General features: G+C 47.1%; 1 protein-coding gene across 2 annotated transcripts; it reads right to left on the reverse strand.

Annotated features, from left to right (window-relative positions):
- On the reverse strand, window positions 1–26,747 carry CDK12 (cyclin dependent kinase 12; the record flags this gene model as incomplete). Of its 2 annotated transcripts, none has more annotated exons than XM_082495149.1 (14): window positions 1–721; window positions 3,283–3,732; window positions 5,522–5,736; window positions 6,510–6,641; window positions 7,264–7,380; window positions 7,874–7,951; window positions 9,326–9,427; window positions 9,981–10,037; window positions 10,953–11,142; window positions 11,999–12,169; window positions 12,820–12,959; window positions 14,483–14,659; window positions 18,640–19,524; window positions 25,696–26,747. In XM_082495149.1, 14 exons carry the CDS (start codon window positions 26,745–26,747, stop codon window positions 60–62), a joined length of 4,428 nt encoding a protein of 1,475 aa, XP_082351275.1. In that variant the 3' UTR covers window positions 1–59. The 2 variants fall into 2 exon arrangements, with proteins under 2 accessions (XP_082351275.1, XP_082351274.1); XM_082495148.1 differs by having other exon boundaries at window positions 1–748.
- Between the last annotated feature and the right edge of the window lie 713 nt (window positions 26,748–27,460).

Below are 27,460 nucleotides of genomic sequence, written 5' to 3' on the forward strand. Positions count from 1 at the left end.
AGTCATGTCGCTAAAGGTGGCGAGGCGAGGGAGCGCAGGACCGGCGCGAAAGGCGCATCTCAGTAAGGAACCCCTCTGCCCCGTCCCCCCCGCGGAGGCACTCTGCCGGGCCCACGGTACGCCTTCCCGTAAGAAGAAGTCGCCTGGGTTGGGGCACCCCAGTTATGACCTGTTCCTGCCCCGCTGGAACTGGCCGTCCCCGGTCCCAGCTCGCCGTAGTTTTGAATTTTGGCCTCTGGATGTACCAGCGTGTTGTTGCTCCCCTCGGCTTTCGTAAAAGATTGCCCGACCGAGTGTATGGCGACGGGGACTCTGGCGAAGCGGAGGTCCTGGTCCCCTGGAAACTGGACAGATCCTGTGCCCTGGTAATTGCTCGTCTCCCCAAGGTGGCTCACGGAGCCCAAGAAGGTCCTGCTTTTCCCCAGAGGCTGGGCAGAGGGTTCTAGTAGCGTCTGGCCCGAATTCAGCTCCTCGGCACCAAATCCCCCCTCTGAGCCCTCGGCGCTGTAAGTCCTGGAGGAGTGGGACCTGCCGTAGTCCGCCGCTCTCGAGGCTTGGTGTTCGTGCGTGGCATGGCCGAGCGACTCCGCTTCTTGCTGGGAAAAGAGCTGCAGCAGCGCAGCCGTCACGGCCGGGTTCAACTCTTGGGCTGCGCTGGAGAGATCGCCTTCGGACAGAGGCAGCGGCGGCGGTGGTCCGGGGGGCTCAGGGGGTCTCTTCTCTGGTGGGAGAATGCGAGGAGGACATGCTGTGGAAGGGTTACTTCTTTTAAACACCATCTTAAAACATCACGTGAACAGATATAAAAAACACATTCATACGAAAAAAAGAGAACCAAACAGCCTACCGAGACAGTCCGCTCTCTAGGATGCGCTGGAAAAGAGGTGGAGAGTTTTAAAAGCTGGCATTCGTTCCAAGATCAACGCACACGTTCATTAACGTTTTCCCCGCACTCGCCCCGTCCCCCATGCTCCCAACTAGTCAGCAACAGCTGTCCTAACACATGGGCACCCGTGGAGGGAATTCCCGCTCTCGGATCAAAGGCTAACGCTGAGCGGGAGGCAGATGTGGAGCCACGTGAGGCATGTGTTCCCCGAAAGCAGGGTCTCCCGCTGCAGAGGGACACCGTGCCTATCGCACCGGTACCAGGCTCGCCCGCAGCCGGGCGGCTGCATACTGATGGAGCATGGCCCTGATGTTATACTTTGGAAAAAAAAAAAAACAAACCAAACCAACCAACCCCAAAACAAACACACAAACAACAAACCAACCCCAAGCCCCAACCCCAATCCCACCCATACCAGATCCTGCCTGCGCCCACAACAGACTGGAGGGAGGGGGTTTGCCCTCCCGTCTCCCCTCTTTGTTCTGGTTTCTGACCTTTTTACAAAGTACAATCCAAAACAATCTTAACCCACAAATATTTGCGTGCAACATACAGAATGTCCTGGAGCATGAAGAAATAATTTTGCCCCACTCCCACCCACCCACCCCCATCCCCCCTCCCCCATCCCATCCCATCCCCAAATCAGACCTGAAGCCAAAAGGACTGGTTTGAAAAGGACCCCTCCAGCAAGGACAAAAGCACCCTTCACCCTCCCACCACCATCACCACACTCCCACTACTTTGTGTCGCTGCTTTTGAGGCAGCGGGAAGAACAAAGCAGCCACCTTCAGCAGTGGGAATGGCGCGAGCGGCGCCAAGGCAGTGCCAGGGCTCCAAGTGCCACCGCAGAGGGGAGGACGCAGCTCCCCGCAGGACCCGACCCGCTGCCGACGCCGCTCACAAAACCAGTCCTGCCTCCAACACAACTGAGCTGACTCCACCTCGCTCACCGACAAAGGGATCGGCTATGTGGAGGATTAAAGTTATTACTGGCGATGACGTAAGAGGCCACGAACACCTTGTTTCAATCAGATCCTCAAATCATTTGCAAAACTGGTTATTAAAAAGGTCAAACTTTATTGTGAGAACCAGTAGTCTTCCAGGACCACCCCTCCACCCATATCAGTCAGTCCACTTTAAAACTAGATTGTATGTAAATCCAGAAAACAATCTTCAGGTAATCTTAAAACCAAGCTGATTTGGGGACAGCATATCATTTAAAATAATTATAAACAGAGAACAATGTTATTTAATTGAATCTGCTCTACAATAACCTAGTTATCTTCCAGTACTAGGGCAAAAAAAAAAAAAAAAAAAAAAAAGCACGATCACAACTGGCTTGTGGTGGGCGGGTGTGTTGAAGGCACGAGAACACAGCACGTTCAGCTACATTGCAGAGGAGTTGTGTATCGGGCCAAAAGAGGCTCCCCGGAGAGTCTGAGACATACTCAGGAGGCGCTTCTAGAATTTGGTGAGGTCGTCACAGGATGTTGCTAATAATTCAAGAAAAATCAACAGAAACAAAAGACATGGAGACATTTACACTCACCTTTGGAAAGGAAAACCAAGAGTTCACCGATACAATTGGGTCTTTTAAACATGCCTCTTACTCGCTCTACAAGAACCAGCCGTTCGGCTCAACTTCACAAGCTGCTCTGAATTTCAGCACTTCTGGAAGTCAACCCTACGTATGACCAAGCACACCGCAGCCACATGCGCAAACTTCTTACGTACGCAGCTGCCACCATCCCTCCCTTCCAGCACTCTCCGGTATTTTAGTTCTCGTGTTCTTTAAAATAATCTCTGCTTGCCTTTTTTTTTTTTTTTTTTTTTTTTTTTTTTTTTGAGAGGTCTGGAAGGGAACAGCGAAAAAGGGAGTTGGGACAAACAATAAGATGGGAAAATCCAGAGAGATCCAACGTCCCGTGCAAAACCACTACCTGGATGCATAACCTGATGACTAGTGGTATTAAAGGAAGAACTGACCCTCCAAGGTTCCCTTTCACTTTTTCAGAAAAAACCTTTAATCTTCACTGACTCATTTGCAGTGGAGCACTAATGGATTTCACATGCTTTGGAGACGTGAAGCAGAGACGTATTTCTGTGCTTTGGCTTTTTGCAGTTGTTAAAACCTCCTGAGCAGTCCAGCACTTACCGCAGGGAGTGGGTCGGGGTCTTTCTCAGTCTTGAAATCTGAGACTTGACCACAGTCGAGCACCCAGCACCCCTCCTCCTCCTCCCACCCCACCCCCCCGCCGCCTTCTGCCACAACACTCAAACGTCTCCGTTCCTCCCGGCTGCACTTTAACTGGAGGCACTCATATGGAATACTTTAATTGTTCAAACAAGTGCACGGCATCCAAGATGTGCAAGCAACGGTCATCGTGACTATTTACCTGTACTTTCTTCTGGATGCGATGTTGGGGTTTTCCTTGGCCCCCGTTGCTCACTGCTCTTCTCCCCGTTGCTCTCCTCCAGCGGTATAACAGGCTCCTGGCTCTTCATCAGCTGACTCAGCAGAACAGCCAGCACGTTCTGCATATCTCCCTGAGCGCTGGCTGTTTCTGGAGTCACCTGCTCCTCCGGTAGCTGGGCCTCCGCAGGTGGCTCTTCTACGGGTTCCTCTGCTGCTGCCGCTGCCTGAGACTCGTGCTGCTGAGTTGTGGCTTCTGTCAGAGCATTGATGGACTGGTTGAGAGCCTCCAGCTGCTGCTGCATCTCTGGGTTAGAGTGTACGTTCAACAGCTGGGCCATCTGTGGGACACTCAGATCAGTCTGGCTCTGCAGCAAGTTCAGTAAAACCGCTAGTTCGCTCTGATTCAGCTGCTGGGTGATTTCTCCAAGGCCTGCAGGAAACACAAACAGCATCACAGGCAGGTTAGGCAAAGCTACACCACATTGGTTTGTTACCGTGACACTGCACATACCAATGAACACCTCTTCTCCCTGTCCCCGCGCCGAGGGAAGACATGGAGGCTCCAGGAGGAGGATTCCAGGACAGCATGCTCAGATTTCCACCATCCGCTTGCCCCCTCCAGACTGCGATCAGCTCTGAGCAGCACTGCAGCAGCACCCCGTGGTACTGCGCACACACTGCACTCGCCCGAGGCTGCAGCTGGAAACGGCTCTGTTGGCCACCGAGAGACACTTTTTCACCGCCCCCTCAAATCTACCAACACAACCGCTCGATAAAGTCAGCTCAGTTGAGCCAAAGCTCCCCATTTCTCAGTTAGCTAACCCAGGGCATCCCCAGCGTCGCACTGGTGAGCAAGGACACCGCCAGTTATGCCAGCACATCCGAGGACGCGCGATGAAGGTGGGAAACCCTCAGCCCACTCCAGTGGCGATCAGAGCAGCGAGTCTGACAGCAGCGCAGCCCCTCCCAGGCCCCCACAGCACTCTGCGGATCAAAAGCTCTCCCTCCCGCCCTGGAAAGCAGGTTTCCCGGGATGGAGCTAAGCTCCTGTTTGGGACAGGGGAAGGGTGTGTTCCCCTGATGCAGCAAAAGAAATTAGGTCAATCAGAAGGCAATTCCTTGCTGAAAGCTGGCCTGGGATCACAGAGGGCTCTGTCCTGACCTGCAAGTATCCAGGTTAGTCTAAAACACAACCCTTGAGCAGCATCACCTCCCTTTGCACCATGCTGGAGCAGAGCCTCCTGAGTGACAAGTGACAAGAGTGCCACCTTCACATTGACACTGACTTTGTAAGTCAAACTTCTTGGGAAGAATGGTGCAAAGGTTTGGTTTTAGAAACTTAAAATTAAGCTCCTCTTGCTGGTAGGCAACCAAGAACGTGACACTCCCTTTCCTCAGCTGTTTGTTCATCCAACCACCACCTTTTGCCCATCTGCCATGTTGCATTGAACACATGGATCGTGCGTTCCCTGGAGCAAGAACTGTCTGCCTTGTTACTTGTCAGTACAACATTTGACACAAAGGAAGCTTTAGCCCATATCTGGGTTTTTAGAAGGCTTCTACAGAACAATCAGTGTGGTCTGGGCAGCTTTGTATCCCTCTACATTCCCCACAAACAGAATACCTCCCCTCCAACTATTTTCTACACACTGGAAGGTTGGTCACAGTTTTGGAAACAGTGCACAAGTCCTTGTCCTGCAAGTCTTTGTGACCAAGTCATCTTTCCTACAAGAAGCGAAGTGCAATAATGTACGCTTTTGCTCACCGGTCTGTTACATCCCATGCCTTATCTTTATATAATCAGATCAAGAAGATAAAAATGAGCTGAAATTTTACACCCTTTACATGGCTGTACCTTCCAGCCTATTATCTGCTACTTCGCTGGCTTAAGTGACTCAACTCCTTGCGTTATTCTCTGTGAAAGCACATTTCAGAACCCATATTATAACTCATAGAACAAATTCATAGTCAGCTCATCAGTGACTTCTGAAGGCCAGCCAGAATGCTCTGCAGCCAGTCGTTCTCACAGCAGAGGGGAAAAAAAAATAAAAAAGAGAAAAGGGAAAAAAAAAAAAAAAAGAAGATTCTGGAATGCCCTTTCTGTAGAAATAAAGATGAAAGAACCAGAGTGGCTCGAAAACGAACATCAGCCTCCCACACCCAGACCAGCAAGGTAACGTGTCAGGAGTAGCTTTTTACGGGCCAGACGGGGCACTGACCTACTGCATCTCCAGCACCAGCCTCTGTTTTGAGCTGGGCAGGCTGTGGGTGCACAGGACTGCTGTTGTTTTTGACAGTGTCTGTGCTTGTAACAGAGGTAGTTTCTTTCCGAGAAACTTTTGATAATGGTGGCTCCTCCACTGCAATCCCACTTTGCCGCTGCCGTCGGCGTTTCTTGCTCCACAGCTCATGGCAATCCTGCCAGTGGGGAAGGCTGGAAGAGAAAAAACACTTCACAGTTAAGACACACAGCAAGAAAACCCATTTGATCCTCAAAGACCACAGAAAGTTAAGAGAAATACAGATGTTCCTCTGACTGCAGCCATACTATTAAACCAAGAAGGTACGAGTCCTAGAACTGGGAAAGGCGGTGTAATTGCATGTGAATCAATTTGCTCTGGGATCTCACCCTTTTGTTAGCTACAATGCACACAAGCTGCAACGAACACAAGTCCACCAAGCTTTGAGTCTGGTGACTTTAAGAAAGCAGCTGCCATTAGTAACTCTGAAGGAAATGGGAATCTCAAAAGATACTGCCACACTTGCACGCAAAGCGGCTACAGCAGAGTTCTATAATCTGCTTGACTGGAGCGGGAGAAGAGAGCTGCAGACAGTGCAACACTGCTCAACAGACACTCTTCAGTCAATTAACAAGCAGCATAAGTGAGGCCTGGCCAGTCCTCCAGGGCACAGAGGACAGGGCTACGCTATGTGCTACCTGTCTTCCAACAGAGTTTTACAACACCTTACAAGAATTAAACCAAGCTTTCTAAAGCCAGCAGGAAACTAACAGCACCAAAAGAGATGTTTGCTCAGCCATATAACAATGTAAGGGTAGAGTCGAGAAAAAAAACAAAAAACCAAAAGCCCAGAAATAACTTAATTCCAACTGAAAAAAAAAACAAACCCAAGGCCAAGCCAGTGGCTCCTTCCCAAAGCTCATTAGCAGAGAGCCCACTGCGGTGGAGGGTGCCAGCTGGAACTTACTCTGGAGGTGCCATTTTGCTGAGGTCAACATCCTTAAGGAAGTCACTCTGCAGCGCCTGTTCTGCTGTGCAGCGCTTGCCGGGGTCCAGCGTCAGCATGTGGTCCAGCAGGTCGAGAGCAGATGAAGGAATGCTGCGCAGAGTTGGAAATACGGCTGAGTTAAGGGGTTGCTCGGACCAGGGGGAGAAGCCAACTTTCAGAGAAACACCTCAAGCTTAAGAGAAATCCCCGCAGTCGAAGTTTATTACTACGTGATGCAGCAGCTCAAAGACATCAACAGAACAGCCATCAGATACGCGATACTTTCAGTCTAATTTTTGCCATTTATGAAGAGCAACTCTGCTACAAGTCCCACAAGATTATCACTCAATTTTACTGTCCTCCCCTCCCAGAGGGCACATCTGTGTAGTCAGTCAGCCTCAGCACTGAGCAACCCACACTGTCAGGTGTGCTTTCCAGCTGCAGACCATAGCTAGATGTGTCACGTGTGTGCAGAGGCAGGGAACCCCTCCAGAAGGCACCTGTGGCAGATCAGATATTTAGAAAGGGGACAGTGACCCCATTCTGGCCTTCCCCAGACGGGAGAAACCCTCCTGGAGAGGGCTGCCTGATGGCAGAAGGCAAGAAGGGGAACCACTGCGTTATGCCGCCAGGTAGACTAGAGCCAAAGGACAGCAAGACAGGTCGCCTAACCTAACAGAAGGCCATAACCCCCCCAACACAGCCCCTTATCCTCTCTTCTAATAAAACTCACAAGGAGAACTCCTCACGCAGACGCCTTCGGTATTGCTTCTTCGGTTTCATAGTGTTGAAGTAGGGCAACTTGATGACGTCCGGCCACACTGCTGGACAGGGGCTCCCACAGAGCCGGCTGCGAACCAGAAAAGCAGAGTACGATCAGCAGGTGAAATGCAGCTAGGAGGAGAAGAGCCACCAACCCAAGTGAAAACGTTTCCTTCCTAAGCAACTTTGTGTACCAATACTGTAGGTCTGGGCACACTTCAATGAAGATTAGATAGCCCTCAGGTTGAAAGGATGTATCAGGAAGAGGAAAAACGCTTACCTTGAGTTTATAAGCCATTCAACACAATGAATTTTCAGTGTGAGAGGTAGTTTAGGTTCAAGATTTTTGCACTCCACTAACAACAGCACAGTTTACCGAGGGTGCATACATTAGCAGCCACACGCTTGATGGTAGGCATGGACACGGCGCTGCCTAACTATTCACATCTGCAGTTACAGTCATTTGCTCGCCCCGTTTTGCAGGCAGATTAGAGAAAGAGGGCTCTCATAACACAGAGACTGTGTGCATGAGCAGTTTCTGCAGTACCTCTTCTCATAGGCATGCATGTGCAATGCTTTACCTGATTAATTCAAGCTGAGCCAGTTCCAGATTGGCTTGAAAAATAGGCTTCTTTGTAAACAGTTCCCCGAGGATACAGCTGGAAAGAGGAAAAGCAAGAGGTCATGACAGCAAACCCTTGGGATGATCGTTTGAACACTGCAGCATTTCTGTTCAGAAGCAGGTTTGCCTGAGGAGAGTTATTTGCATCAGGGCTTGTAGTTGAGAACTGACAAACTAACCTATGTGTACAGAGTCACCAATTCTGCGCAGCTGGGAAATAACATTCACCAGTAGGCTGTTAACATGTCACAGGCTTCCCACTTTAACTCTTTGTGGGGAAAGGAGGACGTGTCAATAGCACGACAAGAAAAATGGCCAGGCATCTCATTTTCCTCCAGATTCAGCCCATTTATCCTTTCAGCTTTACTGAGAGGTATCTGCTGGCCCAAATCTCAGCTGCCAGGAGCTCACTGTTTGTCACTGCCAAGCACAGGATATAGCCTTGCATGCATGTTTGTACGCACACACTGCATTTGTACAGCTGGAAAGGAAAGGAGAGAAGGAGGGAGGGGACAACTCTGACTCATTCAGTCCTTAACATCTACCCTTAAACCTTCTGGCAGGAATGACAATCAGTGCCAAATATAGCTGTGGGCCGATACAGGCACCTGTCTCCTGGAGCTGAGCTAACCACGCTCGTTTGGTACATTTGAACAGCAACTGGACCTCGTGGCTGGAGTTTCCAGAAGTAATTAGCAGGGCCTGACTTTTATAAACCTTTTTGTTGGTATACTAAGCTCCACTGAAAGTTTACCTGCAAGTATCACAATGGGAAGTACCCACTTTGGGAAATGCAGCCCCACTTCTGAAGGCTGCATCCTCAACTCTGGTTCTGAATCACTTGGAAAATATTCCATCTTCGTGGCTGAACTGCCCAGACTCCTCCTGTTCATGAGGCTTCCTACACTATTCAAAACCTGAGATCTCTACTTTAAAACGTTTCCTAGATGTAGCTGAAAAAATGAGGTGACAAACAGAGCAATCTAAAGAGGTTACAGAAAAACTCTCTATTAGGTCATTAAGACCATACACTAAAGCCATGGCCAGCAGAGTAAGCTTGTCACCCCTTCTGATCTTAGCGGTACATTGTTATCAAAGGTTGGTTGGTTTGGTTTTTAAACAGCGAGAACAAATACCTTTTATGCTCTCACATGTCAATACCAAGAAAAGTCTCATTCTTGGAGTTTTCACTAAATACTATAGCTTTAGTTAAGTGACACACATCTATTTCCTCAAAGCACAGAATTTTGAAAGTTATTCCTACACTATCGCAACACACTTTGCCCAGCTGGAACAGATACAGTTTCAGAAATCAGCACAAATCAAAGACTACCCTTCCATTAAAACTATTCTATTCACGTGCTGATGTTCACAGCCCAAACAGAACAAAAGATACAAACCACGCACTTACCCACAGCTCCACACATCTATGGCTGGTGTGTAACGCTCCTCACCTAGCAGCAATTCTGGAGGTCGATACCATAATGTAATGACTTTATTTGTGTATGGACGGCTGGAATGGAAGATACAAATGTCAATTGATGACAAGAGCCACAAAACCCCTACAAACTGTATTTATTACTTCCAAACAGCAGAGTTAGGCATATCAGCAGAAGCAGTGGGCTTTCAAGTGTCTAGACTTCCAACAGCACCTGCCTGAGTTAATTAAAGCTGATGGAGTATCACAGATTTTACAGGTCTGCCTGCGTGCTCTAGGCAGTAGGTACCCAAGACCGAACAATTCTGACCTACAACAAGCAGTAGCAGGCTGCCACAACCGAATAGTGACTGATCTCGGAGCAAAACGTGGTCCATGGCAGGTCCACAGCAAGCAGATAAGGTGTTTTGGTTCCTTATCGGCTGGTTTGTCAAATGAGCAATTATTAAAACCAGCCAGGAGTATATTTTTCTGACAGCTGGAGCTGTGTTATACTACTTTCACTGGAAATAATTTCTCCGGCAATGCCAGGACTTCCAAGTGAAGGGACTATGTAGATATTAAGAAGAAAGGCACTCATCCCACCTATGTAAGCCATTTCCCCCTTCTCCACCCTGCTACGCCTCACCTCTCCTCCGAGCTGTAAAGTCGGGCAAGTCCAAAATCTGCAAGTTTAATTTGCCCACTGAAAGACAAAAACCAGTCATTGGTTTGAATCACAGCTACGCTCACATGCTGCAAGAAGTAAAAGGTAACAAAATCCCCCCCATGTAGTAGAAAGGCTCAATAACCCAATGTTTGCAGTAATTACTTTTGGATATGCCAGTCTTAATTTTTCAAACCCTATTTAATGCTTCAAAGAAACAGGGGGAAAAAAAAAACCAAAAGCAGTAATTCAGTCTCATCTCCATCACAAACCCCTCCCAATAGACCAATGTCCCAGAGAAATGTTTTAGATGGATACCCAGACACACGGATGCAATTATGTGCAGTATTATTCTCACAGGCTCAGTTTTCTTATGGGTATCCAGGTAAAGACTTGAGAATTAACAGCAAATGAATAATTGTTATGTATTCTGTGATCAACCACCTCATTGCCAAACACTGCTATCTGGAGAAGAGAGCATTCAGGGAGAACTGCTACTTCCTACCTTAACCCTCAATGGTTTCTCTGCATACAAACATTTTCAATAAACAGTATTTTTGCCAAAATACCATGGAGACAAAGAGTACACAGAGACCCATTTACTTCAAGTCAACACGAAAGAAAGTTAACTGTAAGGAGCTACCAAATGGCGAGCAGAGGGCCTCACGCAGAGAGCCTGCCACCAGCAGCCAGTTAAACAGAAGGTTATTAGGGTTGTTCTCCCTTGCAGCAGGAGCTGTGTCCTCGGCCAGCAGCACCCAGGAAAGGTACTGCTTAGTTATAACCACCCGTCACACCACTGGTGGAAATATGTAGGGCTGTATTCCTGCAGTGGATCAACACCTCCTGGTCTGAAGTACACTCAGGGCGAAGATAACAACTGTGTGCTCTCAGCTGAACTCGGGGAGAGCGTAGGCAAGAGCTTGGACACGACTGTATCTACTCCCCGGTTACCTGTTGTTCAATAAGATGTTGGAACACTTAATATCTCGATGAAGGAAATTCTTCTTGTGACAATAATCCAGACCCTCCATTAACTGTTTCATGAAAGACTTGATATGGTCCTCTGAGAAATGTACCAAGCCAGATTCTAGCAGCCCCATTAGGTCATGGTCCATGTACTCAAACACAAGGTAAAAGGCACCTAGTATAATAAAGAGAGAAGTGATTTAAGACAAGAGAGGAGAGATTAAGGAAAAGAAAGGATGAATGTAGATTCAATTGTTGAAACATATTTTTGTGCACTGTTCAGTGTGTTCTGTTGGTGTGTTCTTTAACAGAGCCTTGTGATATTTAAGGCTTAGTGGGCATCCTATAAGTAATATTCTTCCTTGAGGGGAGGACAGAACCAAAAAACTAAGTAGCCTGAAAAACTAATGCATCAAACTGAGCATCTGAAATCAAAATATGCCCCCAAAATAAATTCCTTTGAAATCCTGGTCACATTTACCCATCCATTTTGTTTTTTCTTTCAAGCTAGTTTGTTTAAGAGACTACTGCTATGCATGACTTAAACCAATGTTTGTGTTGTCCCCTTCTCTCTCATGGAAGAGAAGCCCCCAAACAGGAGCTAGTGGGATGCTGTAATGCCCTTCTTCCACAGTGGCAGAGGGTAGAAAGTTTTCCAACTGGGGAGTTTGTTGACACTAATCAGTGTTAAAAGTGACACACACCCCCCCCCCCCCCCCCTTTTTTTTTTTTTTTTTTTTTTTTTTTTTTTTTAAGACTCTTCTTTTGCAGGTCTACAGGAATGCAATTCATTATTTTAAGCCTGTGTCTACCTCTGCTCTGCAGTGCGACAACTCATTGTAACTGGAATCTATCCTTTGATGTAAGGCCAAATGCAGACGCCAAACTTGCTGGAACTATGTATCAAGGAGGAACCAAAAAAGAAAAATCTACACCAGAGTTCAGATTTTCAGTTTTACACCAAAGAATAAACAAATGGAGTTGCATCACCTCTTTGGCTAATTGAAACCACACCCTGCAACAAATACTACCTTTGTCCTTCTTGAAATCCAGTGCATCTTGTTTGTCTGTGACAATTTCCTTCATGTTAACAACACTGCGGTGGATCAGCTGCCGAAGGATTTTGATCTCGCGGATGGCCGTGATGGGGAAACCTTCCTTTTCATTGTCCAGTCGCACCTTCTTGAGAGCCACCAATTCACCTGCCAGAACGAGCCAGCGTCAAAGCCTCTGCACACATCACTTCTAACAACTCTGCGGGTTTCCAGGGGGAAGTTGAAAGTAGCTATGAGCACAGCCAACATCCACCAAGAAACAGAAGCAGCTTTAGTTACAACCCTACTAATTTGTGTTACATCAGAAGTTAACACAGCAACAACTCAAGACAGATGACACCAGTGCTCCTCCTAACCTGCTTCAGGAGTCACACAGGTGAACATAAATTTACCCCGGAAACCCCTGGAGCCCCTTTCACAGGCTCTGCTGCAGTACAGTCTGCCAAAGGCATGTTTAAAAAGCAGGACTTGAGTCAGTGCCTATGGCTGCCGTAGCTATACCTACCACGACCATCTGGCCACGTGACAAACTGTACACACAGGGCACACGACTTCACAAGCAGAGAGGGCAGCCGGGCACTAACTCACGCTTACCAGGACTTCAGATGTTTTCAAAAGGGACAAAAGAACAGAAACTCTGATGTAAATGCTTATTCCAAGGCTGGAGCCATTTCTAGTTCTACAGGTATTCATCATTAACCAGCAACACCACTAACGCTGGAATGGGTTTTAAGCACACCCACAGTAACAAGTCCTTAAAGAAGTGGAATCAGTCTGAACCCACTTGGCATCCTTACCTGTGTCCTTGTCCTTGGCTTTGTACACCTGCCCATACGTCCCTTCTCCAATAATCCCAATGATATCAAACTTGTCCACACAACGCTTCCCCCAGTCGCTTTCCGTCTGTCTCCTTTCCCCATACCGAGGGCAACAGATTCTGGAAGAGGGAAGGGGACTGTTAGACACCCCAGCGCTCCGCCTCACCCGCCATCCCGCATGCAAATGCCCATTTGACTGTGTTAAGCTGTACCCTAAAAACAAAAAGCAAAAGGTCAGGCACCCCAACTGCGCACTCCTAGCAAGAGAGTATTCAGTAGAGTTTAATGAATTATGCTATATGTTCTCAACTACTCCAGACACAGGCACTGCTACACAGGAATATTATGCTTTTATTTCATTCAGATACTACAAACACCCCAGGCAGAACACTCTCACTATCAGATCACTTCAGTTATGCATTTATCGGCTGCATACAGCTAACGAGCAACACATTGTTCCTCCCGCAGAAATAAGGAGTGCAAAGAGTGGGGAGAACAAACAAAATGGATATTATGCCACCTCACTTCCAGAGGCTGAGGCAGCAGAACCATTTCACTGCAGCCTACCTGGGGCACACAGTCAGCTACACAGATTTCTGCAAAGATCTCATTATACACTTTTAACCGAGAGTACCTTGAAGGAGAACCACATCAGTATCTTTATCTAAAAAATACCAAAGAATTATGCTACAGTAGGAGAAAACCCAGTGTTTGGAATCTTCTGCAGAAACACTGGACATTTGATTTTTATTTAAAAGAAAGTGTAGCTAGCACCCTGCATACAAAATGCCAAGGCAGTTTGCTTCCTCGACAACTGCATAAATTTTGTTATCAGGGAAGTTGTGTATACCATGCAACATGACTAACACTGCAATTGTGCGTGAAGAAAAGGTGCTTGTCTCCTATTGGGAATAAGCAATTCCTAGAAGCACCGAGCTTTACATAAGGATACACATCAGGCAGTTTCTGTGGCCTGCAGGCTATAGGCTAAACCAAGAGAGGAGAGAGCTTTCAGGGCAGATGTGGCTGGAGATTGAATACGACACACTCCAGCAATTTCTGCCACTGAGAGTCAAAGGGGAAGACAACAGAATCCGTCACAGCTTCAGTACAGAGCCTGAACCCTCTTCTGCATTTGGTGCATACTTCGCACAACCTCCTCTTCTGCCCAAACTGCTGTACTGCTCATCCTCAAATAGATGGGGCAAGCGGCCTTCAGCTGTCAGTGGCCCAAATATGAAATGACCCACAGGAAGCAGTTAATATACCATAAGAAAAAACAGAACTCGTTTTCTCCGCATTTCACTTGCCTCAATAAAGACAGCACTCAAACGAGCCTGGGGACAAAAGTATTTATAAAACTGAACTAAATCTGGCTAAAGATATGTAAGTAAGTGCAGTAAACGGTGGGGAGGCTGCCGAGAGCTGGCAAAGCAGCTGCCAGGTTCCATTTCAAAAATGACTGCACTTTCAACAGCACCGTCTCCAGACGGAGCACAGGACACGCAGTCAGCTCTTCTGTGAGCGCTGTGGCACACACCGAGACTTAAAGCTTTGGAAACTTACACCGATGTCTGTGTGAAGAAACAGAAAACCTACCTAACTACTCAAAAAAAGCTGAAGAAAAGAAAGCCAGCCTTACTTTGGTCTCTTTTTGAATGGTTGCTGAGGTGGTGTGGCTGCCTTTGGTTCCGGGGAGTCAGGAGGAGATGGGTCCCCTCCAGGGAGCTCTGGAGGGAGCGGGAGGTCCGTGAGTAAGTGTCGTGGTCTCTGCTCTCTGTCTTTCTTCACAGGTTTTGGAGGAAGAATCTCTTTTGGACTAAACTCCGAAAAGTTAATACAATACAAAAGTCAGACTTAACACTCAATTAAACAACAAAAGCCTACTGTAGGACAACACCCCTCTATTTGAGAACGTAAAGTTAGGAGCCCAAGTTTAAGTGCCAAAATTAGCATAGCCAAGTATAAAACCAAACAGCCTTAAATTTTGCAATGATAATACATCAGGAGAGAAAAGAGTTAGGTTTGAACGCACGTCTTCAAATAAACACACAGCTCTCTGCAACTAGAACTTGCTCAATTTGCACAAATAAGTAGTTATTCTGAGTTTCCTGTAAGACAGTTCAGGTTACCAGCCAGCACCCACTTTCTGACCCTTACTTCCTCTATTTAGTCCATTTATCATAATGAAATTAAATGCATGATTTGTTAAGCACCACTACAAATATGAACCCAGAAATAAGTCTCTCTACGTAAGTAACTTAACTTCTTAGCAAGGGCTGAAATATAGCTCTAACTTGGGAAAATTGCTGAGAAACCAAAAGCTGACTATTTTATTTAAAAAAAAAATAAATCAGATTACCAATGGCATCAGAAGCTTGGTTTAGACTGGCAAGAGTCTCACAAGCAGAGCCTAATTTCTCTCTCGTGTATGCCATCAAGGAGAATTCCTAGGTCTGAATAGTCAGAAATTCTTCTCCAGGCAAATCTCTGCTTCACCAGGAAAAGAAAGAGATTGAGAGATATGAACAACCTTCCAAGGTTCGTTTTTAGGGCAGCCAGCAGGAGGTTTGCTGTTTGTCAGCAGCACCAGGTCTAACACTTCAGCACAGAGAACTCCACATAAATGAAGTGATGGAAGTAGGTCATTTTCCTAATTTTTTGATTAGGCGCTGCCTAATCTGCACGAAAATATCTTGTGAAATAGAGTTAAGAGACAAGACAAAGAAGGACACTATTCTGGCACTGAGCTCTGACGTCTTCCGTAAGAGATGGGGGAGCAACCTTCTCCCACTGCTAAGAAGTCACCAGGCAGCTGCGGAACAAATGGCACATCACACCAGCCTAGACCTGAGAGGAAAGCATTCACCGACGGGCGCTATTACCAGCGGTACCCATCCTAGAGACACCAGAAGTGGGAGAGCTGTACAGGCTGAAGCTCACCCCCATTAACTGCAAATTCTTAACGTGCAGAACGATACCCAGCTGGGTCACTTCAGCAAGGCAGAATCTACGTTAAGCCTCAGAAGAGGTTCTTCAAAGCAGGACCTAGACAGCCAGGGCCTGCAACCGCACGTAGGAGGCAAGAGACTTTGTTCCAACAGAGCAGATCAACTTGGTTTTGCTTTCTTTACAGCTTTCACATGTGTATTTGAAGCACTGATCTCATGTCCAGTTCCTACAGATTGAATGGTCACAGTAACACAAAAGCACAGTTGTTTATTTGACTTTGTGTTTGAACCACTCTAATTGGCAATTCACTTGTTCCTGATAGTATTTAAATATCTAATAGTACATGCTAAGCTTGGGCCCTGTGACTCTGTCAAAGAGATTCAGCCTTTTTCCAGGCGCACATCAACAGCCAACTTCTTTGCAACACTCCTACAAACATACCTTCTTTCTTCCCAAGGTTCAACCCGTGGTGCCCAGCCTTCCAGGAGATCCCTTCTCTCCCTCTCACCAAACACTTACTATTTTCTCACTGGCACACTGTTATCTGTGCTTAGTTACGTACAGCTTAGTTAACCTATTTGCATACCAGCACTAGTGCTGTTAGCTGGTTCCTGTAACTTTAATTACCCCCAGAACACTTGGACATTTCACCAGGCATTTCCTTCGAAGTGAGAAAGTCAAACAGACCCTTCAGAGTTGCCCAAGCAGAAAAATGACAAAAGTACAAACGCCAACTGCCTAACAAAGTCTGCTAGAAGCTACCTCGCTTCTTCCCCTCCCCTAAAATAGCAGGAATGCGATCAGTCAGGTCTGCATTTTTAACTACGTTAATGCTGTGAACAGTCAACCAGATGTTCCCAGGAACCTGTGCAACTCCTGAGCACAACACCAAACGCCTACAAAGTTTATACCACTTACTCCTAAACAGCTTTTCCTCTCCTCCCGCTGCATCTCCTGCTAGGTGAAGCGACCCACGGGGCTCCTTGGCTGCTGTGAAGTCTAAAAGCATTATAGACAGATATTAAATCTTGAGAGCTCAGAAAGCATCAAGAAAGGTTAAAGAGTCTCTACCTGAATCCTCCCAGTCTCAGCGTATGGAAACAAAAGTCTAAGAAAAGTCCTGCTCATAAACACAAAGGCAGTTGATTAAGAGTGAGCTTCTGTACCGAGTCAGTGCCATACGCAACTGCCACTAGACTCAGCAAAACAAAGCGGGATGTCCCATCCTTTTATTGGGAAAAAGTCACTGTAAATCCATTTACTAAGCTAAGCAACCAGCTGTATCATCACCCACACTCCTAAGTTCGTAGATGGCAGAGATAGCACACACTTTTACAAAACTAAGCCCCACCTGGGTGGGAAAAGAAAAGTGAGCTCTAGGTGTGAGTGGCTAAAAAATAAAATACATTATTTGCAGCACAATTTCTGTGTTTGGAAATAAGGGAACACAGCAGCAGAATCTTGCTTAGATTGGCATTTGAGTTGGGAAAAAAAAAAATCTGCAATCTGTTAAAAGCTACTGCTCATCACAGATACATTTAAACTAAACAGATATTTGCTGAACATTACACAGCTTCAGAAGGGCAACAAACATGCACAAGCCTAACTTTATGTTGATCGCAGTGACAACATTACCCTAATTTACATCGATACCAGGACAAACCATGAAAATCAATTAAATGAATCACAATATGTAACATACTGTGTTCACTTCAACCACAGGGTAATTATATCAAGTCATAACTATCATGTAACACACTATTCATTAAAAAACACGCTTCACTAACCAACAAGGTACCTAGTACATCTTTAGTGATGGCTGGAAAGACACAGAAGCTGTTAGGGAACTATGGGCTAAGCAGATCAAGGATTAAAAAAAAAAGAAAGTATCAGTGATGACCTCATGTTAACAGCACTGTAACATACTAACAACTACCAAAGGGGGGGAGGGGGGAAAGTTGTTTGGGGTTTTTTTTGTGTTTGTTTTTTGTCTTTTTCCCCCCCCCTTCTTCTCCATCTCCATTTCGGATACTCTGTTCCATTCCCCTCTTCCCCCCCCAACTAAAAAAACCCACAGTAAGGTTTATCAGACAAGTTCCTATTAGAAACCAAGACCACCACCAGCCAAGACCCAGAGCAGAGCGCGCTACAGCTACAGGACAGAACAAAGTATGCGTGTTTTGATGAGAAATGATAGGAAACAGAAAGCCGAAGTAGGTGCAGTTTCACCCTTTCATTTTTAAACTCTCTTTCAAACAAACAAGCAAGAAGGATTGTATTAATTATTCAATAATTAAGACAATACTTAAGGTAAACCAATGCTTTTTTTTTTTTTTTTTTTTTTTTTTTTTAACACGTGGACACATTCGGTGAATTTGGAACTGAAATAGCTCTGGTTTGGGTTCTTGTATTGGTATTGTTAATCTCTTTCCTGTTACTTAAGTGTAAGGTTTTGGATGAATTGAACAAAAAAGCACTTTCAAAATAAGCCTGTGCAAATGGCTGCAACACAAAGGGGTGCGTAATTCCAGAGCCACGTTTCATTACTGTAATAAATATGACCAAAGAGCGATGCGAAACCTTTACTAACCAGCATTAAAGCTGCAGCCAGACCTCTCTTTCTCATCAAGACAAGATGTAACTACCTGCACAAGATCACAAAACTCTCCACATAAACCTGCCAATGCCAACACCGGGAACGGCTGTGCAATAACGCATTTATATCAGCGGCACAGTCTTCAGCGTACCCTGTAGGATCAGCTCACAACTGTCAAACTAACCAGAAGAATCTGTTTATTTCAACGGTTTGCTTTTAAATGCAAACAGGATGCTCTTGTGTGACCTTACCTATCCAAGTCATCTTCCCCAACTAAAATAGGGGGGAGCGGAAGCGGAGGCAACGTTGAAGTTTTCAGGTGTGGGATAGCAGCCGTCACAGACACTTGTGTTTTTGTAGCGACTTGGACAGAGGACTGAGAGTTCACCTGAGAGGATAAAGTAGACGTCCTTGGGTGGGAAGAAGATGGCAAAGACGTTGGGGCTGAAGGAGGGACCTGAACGGGAGTCAGTTGGGATGGTGGCAAAGGTGGAACAGCAGGTGACGGAGGCAAAGGCGGCAATGGTGGAGTCGGAGGTGGTGGTGTGGTTGTCGGCAGAGGTGGAGGAGGTGATTTTATTGAGGGTAGTGGGGGTGGAATCTCCTTCTCTGTTGTGTCTGTCTCTTTTGGAGATAGGAGGTCCTCTACCACTGCTACAGGCTTCAAGTCTTTTGTTCCCGGCTGTTTTGGATCTCTAACTGGAACAGGATGTTTCCTCTCAGAGTTCTCCTCTGCCTTGATTTTTGTTGTCTCTGCAGGGGCTTTAGTCTCTGCATTCGTATACAGTAAATTAACTAATTCTGTATCTGAAGATGATTTTTCAGATTTAACAGTTTTGATGACCTTTTTAGATTCTGTTCCAGACTCCTTAAGTTCAGCCAAGCTGTTCTCCTTTCTAGACAGGAAAACAGGCGAGCCCTTTGCCTCCTTCCCATCCACCTTAGCCGCAGCTGCTGCCGCTGCCGCTCGCTCCTTTTTCTTCCTGCTGAGTTCTGCCCCCAGACTGGAGTTCAGCGGTAGCCGTGTCGGTGATATACTGGAATGGCGACTGCGTGATCCAGACCTCTGCTTTTTACTGTGAGATGATGAGTGTCTTGAATACCCAGGACTTCGGCTTCGGGACTTCACAGATTTCCTGCGGAGAGAACGGGGAGAAGACAAATGAAGCGAAGCATCTCAACCTCCGAGCTACTCACCAACATCAATACCTCTCTTTGAAAATAATGCAATTCCATTATTCGTCAACTAAGTTCAGAGAGTCCATAACACCTGTCCAGAGAGACTACAGCTACTGAAACCAGTTTATTGACTAAAGCAGTACAAGTTTCAGGTCATCACCCAGTCTTCACCCTCACAGTCACACTGTTAAAACAGAAACAAAGGATCAAGACCGGACAAGCCTCAAGGTAAAGACGAGATCACAGACACATGCACCGAACAGAAGACTTCAGTTGGTAGGATGAGCTTTTGGTTTATGAATCTTTCACAGTAATTATGTACAACTTTAAAGGAAACAACAGATAAAATATGACTGCCCTCACAGGAACGCCACCTCAGCAAACATCTCACTTCAAGCTAATTTTTCCCCCTGGTTCTTTTACTATCATCAGAACTCAAATTTGCATATTGTGATTCAGGAGAAGAAAAAGACACCCAGGAATGTTAATTCTGTTTGAGGTATGTCCAGAGGGTCTGTCTTCCTCTACAATAAATGGGCTCTAAATTAGGTATATATGCAGAAATAAAGATCCACACTGAAAAAATTGGTGTTGTGAAATAAGCAACGAGCAAGTCAGGAAACACCTCACCCCATCAGGGTACGCACCCCAAGCAGGGGTGAACCTCGTCAGAAGGCAGCAGTAACCACAAGCTCAGTGGAGACTGATGTGGAAACAAGATAAAAAATAAAATGGAACTGGAAACTGGTACCCCCAGTGCGTATGTCAAAATTACTGACAAGACAGAACTGTTTCCTCCACTTCAGGAGGAACTGGGATTTTGCAGGTTATGAGACAGCATACTTCAACTGTATGTGTCCGATGGGTTTAGAGGCTGTGAGCCAACAGGAAAACAAGGAGTTTTGAGATCAGACCCTATGAATACTATAATAGAAACTGCGCTCAAAGTTTGTTCTTATTCTGCGATTTATTACTCAGAACATACCTAGTTCTGAAAATATGGAATTCTCTCAAACTGTAGTTCCACACTAGTTATAAAGAACACCTAACAGCAAGCAGGTTTAAACACAGCAGATCCTGGCTCACTTGTAACCATATTTGGAATGTAATTAACAAGATCTAAACTGTTTATAGTCCTACACAATATTACCTTGAGACAACAAACATTTGGAAAATACACTGAAGAACTGAGACAGACTAATGCAAAGTTCCTCGCTAGATACCAGCGGCACCTCCACAGATCACCGGTGTGATTGCACGGGAATTGCACAGTGGCATGGAGTTCAACGGAACCCTCTTCCCTTGCTACCCCAAGCACAAGCATTCTGCCCTCTCACTAGTAAGTACAATCCCAAACCTTGTGCTCAGTGGTCAAAGAACACTAGGACTGTGGGTAGTCCTTACCTTTAGACTTACAAAATAAATATACAACCAGAAGGAGGAAAAAAGTGTCATTTGAAGTCACTCAACTATTTTCCTCAACACACTTTCTGTAATGGGAATACTGCCTCAGGATCGTCTCCTTTTCCAAGGTTTCTGCTTAATGAATTAACAGTCTCAGACGCAGTTTACCATGTGGATAGCTGTTCACCTGCCGCATCCCAGTGCAAAGTTGCCAGGAGCTGAAAAAGCCATTAGGTTTTCACTATGCTCAAAGACATTCGCAGGCGAAGGAAAACATTCCTAATGAATCCTGTAGGATGGAGTTTACTGCAACCACAAATAGTTTTGGGGTTAGCATTCCCTACTACAATTCTTTCAGGATAGATTGTTTAAGATGCTGCAACACTCAGTTTTCTGCTCCCCGTCTCCCATCCTTCCCCACAATTACCCCCCAATAGTTATTCCAATTCAACTGGTTATAAAAGTGACACTCTCACCAAGATCACTCAGCAGATCTGACATAAAGTAAACTTCTCCAAAACTGTAATTTTACCATATTTTTTAAGTACTACAGTAGAAATGCAGCCACCAAAGACACCCGCATGGACACAAGCAACGGAAAGGTAATGCTGGAGGAAGCAGTGGGGCATGCAGACAGAGCACACAGCTCAGGGTCGGACCCCCTTACACAGGGATTGCTGCGGAAGGAGCGGCACTGCGGAACCAGCGCTTCCAACCTGGCGAGGGCTGGGGATGATGCCCTGACCTTCCACCCTCTGTTCCACCAGGATTAAATCCACTTATTCCCTTCCCAGTAGTCTTCTCGGCTCCACAGGCACCACTCAAGCTTTTTTCTCTTCAGTCATCTAATGATAATTACCTATAGTTATTATACAAAGAGCTGCTGTTTCTAAGCCCATTTTCCAGCTTGGTGTTTACGGCTTCTTTGTTAGACCTGAAAAAAGGCACCGCATCCAGAAGCTTGTCGGTTTTCCCAGCTGTATCAACGCCGCCAGTAACAGACCACTCCACAACAAATCTTACCACATATCATGAGACCATCAACAGCCTCAATGCCACTACAGCGCTTGCTGAGGGGCGGTCTTCCACAGCAACGCTTGCTTTTATCACTGCTGGATATCACAAAAAAGATGCAGCAAGACAGAAGATGCACATGCAGATTTTGCTTTTTAAAGATAATCTTTCCATCCTCTGGAACCATCTTTTTGTGGCTTTACCTTCAGCCTTTTAGTTAGCACTTTCACCCCTAACTCTACAGCTTACTTGCTTTGCTAAGATTATCAGGGATGGGTGGGGGCAATTCAGTCTCACATACAGTTCTTTTTCTGGATAAAAATGCTCTGGGGTTAAAAACCACCTAGTTGTCTCTCTAGCACTGGAGACTAGACATACAAGACACTAATCACGACAACTGTGAATTAACATAAAAGAACTCAGAGATGATGGCTCATGTAAAAATCCAAATAAAAAAGCATTATTAAATTTAACTGATATAGTCTGAAGATTAGAATGGTCTTTGGAGGAAGGAATGCTAGAACCCTCCAGACCTCCTCATGCAGAAAACAGCCACAGCCAATAGCTGCCAGCAGAGCTGACCCTGAAGCAGCTGGCAGAACAACAAAGCCCCATCTATATATTTCCATATCATCCACTATACAAACTCCTAGGAACATCTACAGACATTAAAATATTTTACCTGCTCCAAGCCACAACAGAAGTTAAGAGTAAAGTGCAAACTAGTATCTGGGAAGCCTGACCGCATGCCCCACACTCTAATTGCTCAGGAAACGAGCTCAAACAGCAGGCCAGCGTTTCACATTTACGAATGCCCAACGACCTTTTGCCATGGCAAGGATCTGCGTAACAGTGGCCATTGCTACAGCACGTGCACACACTCACACTTAGCTGCTAAACTTAGTACAGAGCACAACCCACCTTCAGCAATCTGAAGGACTCTGGAATTTCTTCTTCTAGTTTTAGCTGCAATGACAACAGTTGCTACAAGGAATGGCAAGCCACATCTGCTATTTTCCCCCTACTGACCAAAACATCCCCATTTCCTCCTAAATTGAAAGCAACTTGTTTTGCACAGTCATTTGAAATGCAAACTTTCTGTATTTTCTCCAATCAGCAGAGCACATTGTTTTAGTTTCCTAACACTATTTCGGACATGGAGATTAAAACGCAGAATGCACTAAAAAAAAAAAAAAAAAACCAAACAAAAAAAAAAAACCACCCATATTGTCAGACAGTGGAAATCATTCAGTGGCCCAGAAAAGCCTGCATTACCTCCTCTGAAAAATTTAAGCCACAGTCAGATGTTCACTGTGTAGATGAGTGTGCCAGTTAAAGGCCTTTTCTCTCCCAAATTGTTCCTGCCCCTCTGCAGGAGCCAACAGAAGAGATCACGCAGTCACTCCCCGGCTACTCTGGTGCAGAGTCAGCTGCCTCCGTTTACACACTCATCTGCAGCAGATGAGCCAAAGCTGGCGTCTGGGAAGCTGGCAAGGAAGGCTCAGCTGATCCGCTCCTCCAGGTGAGCTCCTGAAGAGCCGTCAGCAGAGGGGCAGCCCCACCTTTGGCTTCGGGAGCAGACATTTGACCATAAACTTACACCAACTGCTTCACTGCATGGGCTGCAAGCTCAGTGAAGCAAAACCAACAATGAATTGCAACTTACAATTTGCCTAACATATGGAAAACACATTAAACTCCCTCTGTCCCTTCACTAGAATCACTTCAGGTGGATGTTTTCTGAAGGCATAATCCATATTTTTTGTTCTGCTTTAAAAGATTATATCACACAGTCAGTAAGTTATCTGCCCAGAAAACAGAGAAGAGTAGTAGGTTGTCAATTGAAGGCAGAGATTCAATGAATTCGGCACAAGCTGAGCATAAACAGCAAGTAACCTTCGGAATCTATTTTGGTTTGGGGCCTAGCGTTTTGTCATTGAGTCAAAGATGCCCTTAAAAAGTTTCTTACGCTGGTATGTAAGTCCAGGGAAGCAGCACAAAGTGCTTCAAAGTTGCTCCCTTAATTAAGATCAGGAAGAGATAACTGCTTGATTTCTCAATTCAGAAGCAACTACCCATTTACAGAAATAGCAAGCTCCAGGTTCACCTGGCAAGTGGAGTAACCCGAGAGGAAAAAAAACCCAACCCACATCTTCATAGACCACTTCAGTTTCCACATGGTTTCTCCCCGGTTAGGGCTGAACACAGACATTTAACAGGTGCCATAACAGACAATTATATCATGAAGTATACGGACGTTTTCTACTACTGTATTCTTACTCTTCAAAAAGTATTAGCAAATAACATGCAAGAGCAGTGCCACCAGGGCAAAAAGGATTGAGGAGAGGGAGAGGACATCGACAATTATCCCTCAGAACCTCTCAGGTGTACACAGAGAAAACAGGGCAGAGGAGAAACAGCCTGAAGGAAAATTTCACTATATAAAAATCACAGCAGAATAAGTAGATTTTTACATAACAGCTTCCAGGGTGCTAAAACCAATACACCTCTCTCACAGCAAGGACAAAGGCACTATTTCAAGCCCACTATGGAAGACAGTATTACTGAAGTTAAGAGAAGAGCTCTAGTAACAAAGGCCAAATTCCAAAAGCCCCGAGTTCTTTGGGAACTGCCGATCACATAAATGCACTCTGGAGGCAGCCTCTTCGCTCGCAGCTCCTGTTTGGACCAGAGGATCCAGTACAGCTAGCACAGTGCAGAGCATTTCTATAGCGATTACATTCCAGGTCACATCTTAATTGCCATGGAGCTACAACCAAAGCTCCGCAGCACCCATGGTGACAACTGGAAACTCATTTAACATAAGCTGAAGCTAGAAAAAAAAAAAAGAATCAACATTAGACTATGTATTTGTGCATGTAACAGGATGATTAACCAACATCTGAAATAAAAATACACAGAACTACCTTCAAATAATAGTTTCCTTCTGTAGCAAAGTTACTGACTAAAGATTAAAAAAAAAAAAAAAAAAAAAAGGAAAATTATAGTTAAGCCAAAATACAGCTGGTCCCTACTCGCCTTTCCAGAATGCCCCGATTTCAGAATGGAAGAGCAAGAAACTAGTACTGAGGAAAGAAAGTTTAGGCTAGAGAGATGGAGTTTACATGTGGTCACCTCTCATTCAAGGGAAGAGAAAAGACAAGTCAGTTCAGAAAGAGCAAAACACACTCAAAACAAGCCACCCTCCTGGAAAGCGCGATCAAGTTCCCACATGTAGTAAACATATAAAGCCTTCCAGAAATAGGTGAAAACATCCTCCCTGGCTCAACTTCTCGCCAGGGAAGTGCAGTAGATCCCACATCAGGAGCTGAATGGCTCCGTCTGCCTTCAGAGCACAACCCTCCCCAGGAGCCTCGGCCCTTCTGCGGGGGCCACCTCCAGAGGTGGGTGTAATTTAATCCCAGGAGCTCATTCAGCCCTGGGCCTCTCTGCCGAGAGCCAACATGGATGCTGCCTCCCGCCAGTCAGGGAGGTGTTTCCCACAGTGTGAATACCATTTTAGAAGGAATTGCTACAAACCAAACCAAAGCAATTCGACACAAGTCACTCTGCAGCCAAATCAGGCAGCCAGTGACCTGAGCCCCACAGAGATGAGGAAGGGTTACTTCCCATGCCCAGAGCCACCCCGATCCCCCCCACAACCCTTCCCCATTCCCCAAGGCATGGAAGGCAAAGCGGAGAGCACCCACCTGGCGATGGGGCTTCGGCTCACAGACCGCTTCACAGCGAAAGGGCTGCTTGAGCGCCGTCGGCTGTAAGGGCTGGGCGACCTCCCGCTGTATGACCCACTGCCTCTCTCGTAGCTCGAGGAGCGCCTCCTGTTATAGGGGCTTATGGACCTCTGCCGCCGGCTGTAAGGGCTGGGAGAGCGAGTGTTCGACTGGTAGGCCACGGGCTCCTTGTAGGGTGGGCTGATGGACTGCCGGCGTGAGGAGCCACCGGGGCTCTTCCTGTAAGGATCATAGTTACTGGATGTGTGCGAGCGGGGAGGGCTGAGATCATACTCCTGGATGTAGGAGGCTCCTGAGGGGCTGTCGTCCAATTTAGGGCTGTCAGACCACTTTCTGTGAGGACTTCTGGATTTCCGCTTCGGACTGTCAATTGTTTTGTAACTTTTTGGAGCATCCCTTTTCCGGTGGCTTTTACTGCGCTCTTTGTGGCTGGACTTGAGCTCCCGATCCTTTCTAGATTTCTCCTTGTGCGCTTTGGCTGACCGGGACTCCTTGTTGCTACTCTTTGAGGACAGTGACTTTGGGTGCTCCTCGCTTTCAAGGAGTCTCTTGGAGGATCCCGATATTCTCTCCTTGGTGGACCCGGACCTGCTGGATGCCTCCAGGCTCTTTTCTAATTTCCTTTCTTTTTCTGCCTGTTTGCTCTTCATCAGCTCACGAATACGCTTGTGTTGGTGGTGCCGGTGCTTCTGTATCCGCTCACTCCTGTCCGCTTTCCTTTCCTCATTCTCCCTCCTGTCCAGCTTGAGGGCCACATCATCTGAGAAGGTATCCGAATCCGAACTGATGTCATCGTACTCCACCAGCGGCTTGATCATGGCACCCAAGGGTGCCGTCGTCTCCTGGGCTGCCAGCGGTGACTCCTTGGAGTGCCTGGACTTATGCCTCTTGTGCCTGGAGGCCAGCCGGTGCCTCTCCTTGCTGTTCGAGCTCCCGCTGCCAGGCGCGTGCTGCGAGGACCCCCCGCCGCCCCCATCCTTCTTGCCCCCATGTCTCTCCGGATTTGGCATTCCTCCTCCACTGTGCTCGAGAGAGGGGAGGGGGGGGGGAATCCTCCAAAACCCCCAAAACTTTAAACTTCCTCAGCGCCCGCTCCTCGCACCATTCACCCCGGCCTCGGCCCTCCCTGCCGCCAAACACCCCCTCCTACATGGGGAGCGGGGCAGGGAGCGCGGCCCCGCCAGGCCCCGGAGGAGGCGGAAGGGGGTGTGTGGGGGGCAGGAACCGGCAGGGGGAAGGGCACCGGCCTCACCGCCTCATCCGAGGGGCCCAGGCCCGGAGGGCAGCGCCGCCGCGGGGGAGCACCCCGGGGAAGGCGGGGCCTGGGCCCGCGCTCCTTTCCTCACCCCCTCAGCACCGGGGACGCCCGGGCCCCGCGGGCCGCCGCGCGGCTCCCTCAGCCGAAAGGGCCCACAGGGAACCACCGGTCGCCCGCGTCTTCCCTTCCCCCCTCCCCCCCTGCCCGGTTCGGCCCGGCCCGGCCCGCCGCTCCCCGCCGCCGCTCTCCCCGCTCACTTCCCAAAGCGAAACGGCTCCGCGTCCAAGGGGGGCACCCGCCAACTCTCGCGAGACCCGAAGCCACCTCTCGCGAGAGGACGAGGAGGAGCAGCAGCCGCCACAGCGCCGCCGCCCTCACGGACCGACCGACCGCCGATCTCGCGAGACCTCGCGGAGGAAGTGGGAAGGGGAGGGTAGAGCGCTCGTCTTCTCGCGAGAACTGCCT

This window comes from Vanellus vanellus (genome assembly GCF_965231255.1).
Source record: "Vanellus vanellus genome assembly, chromosome: 24".
Taxonomy (NCBI): domain Eukaryota; kingdom Metazoa; phylum Chordata; class Aves; order Charadriiformes; family Charadriidae; genus Vanellus; species Vanellus vanellus.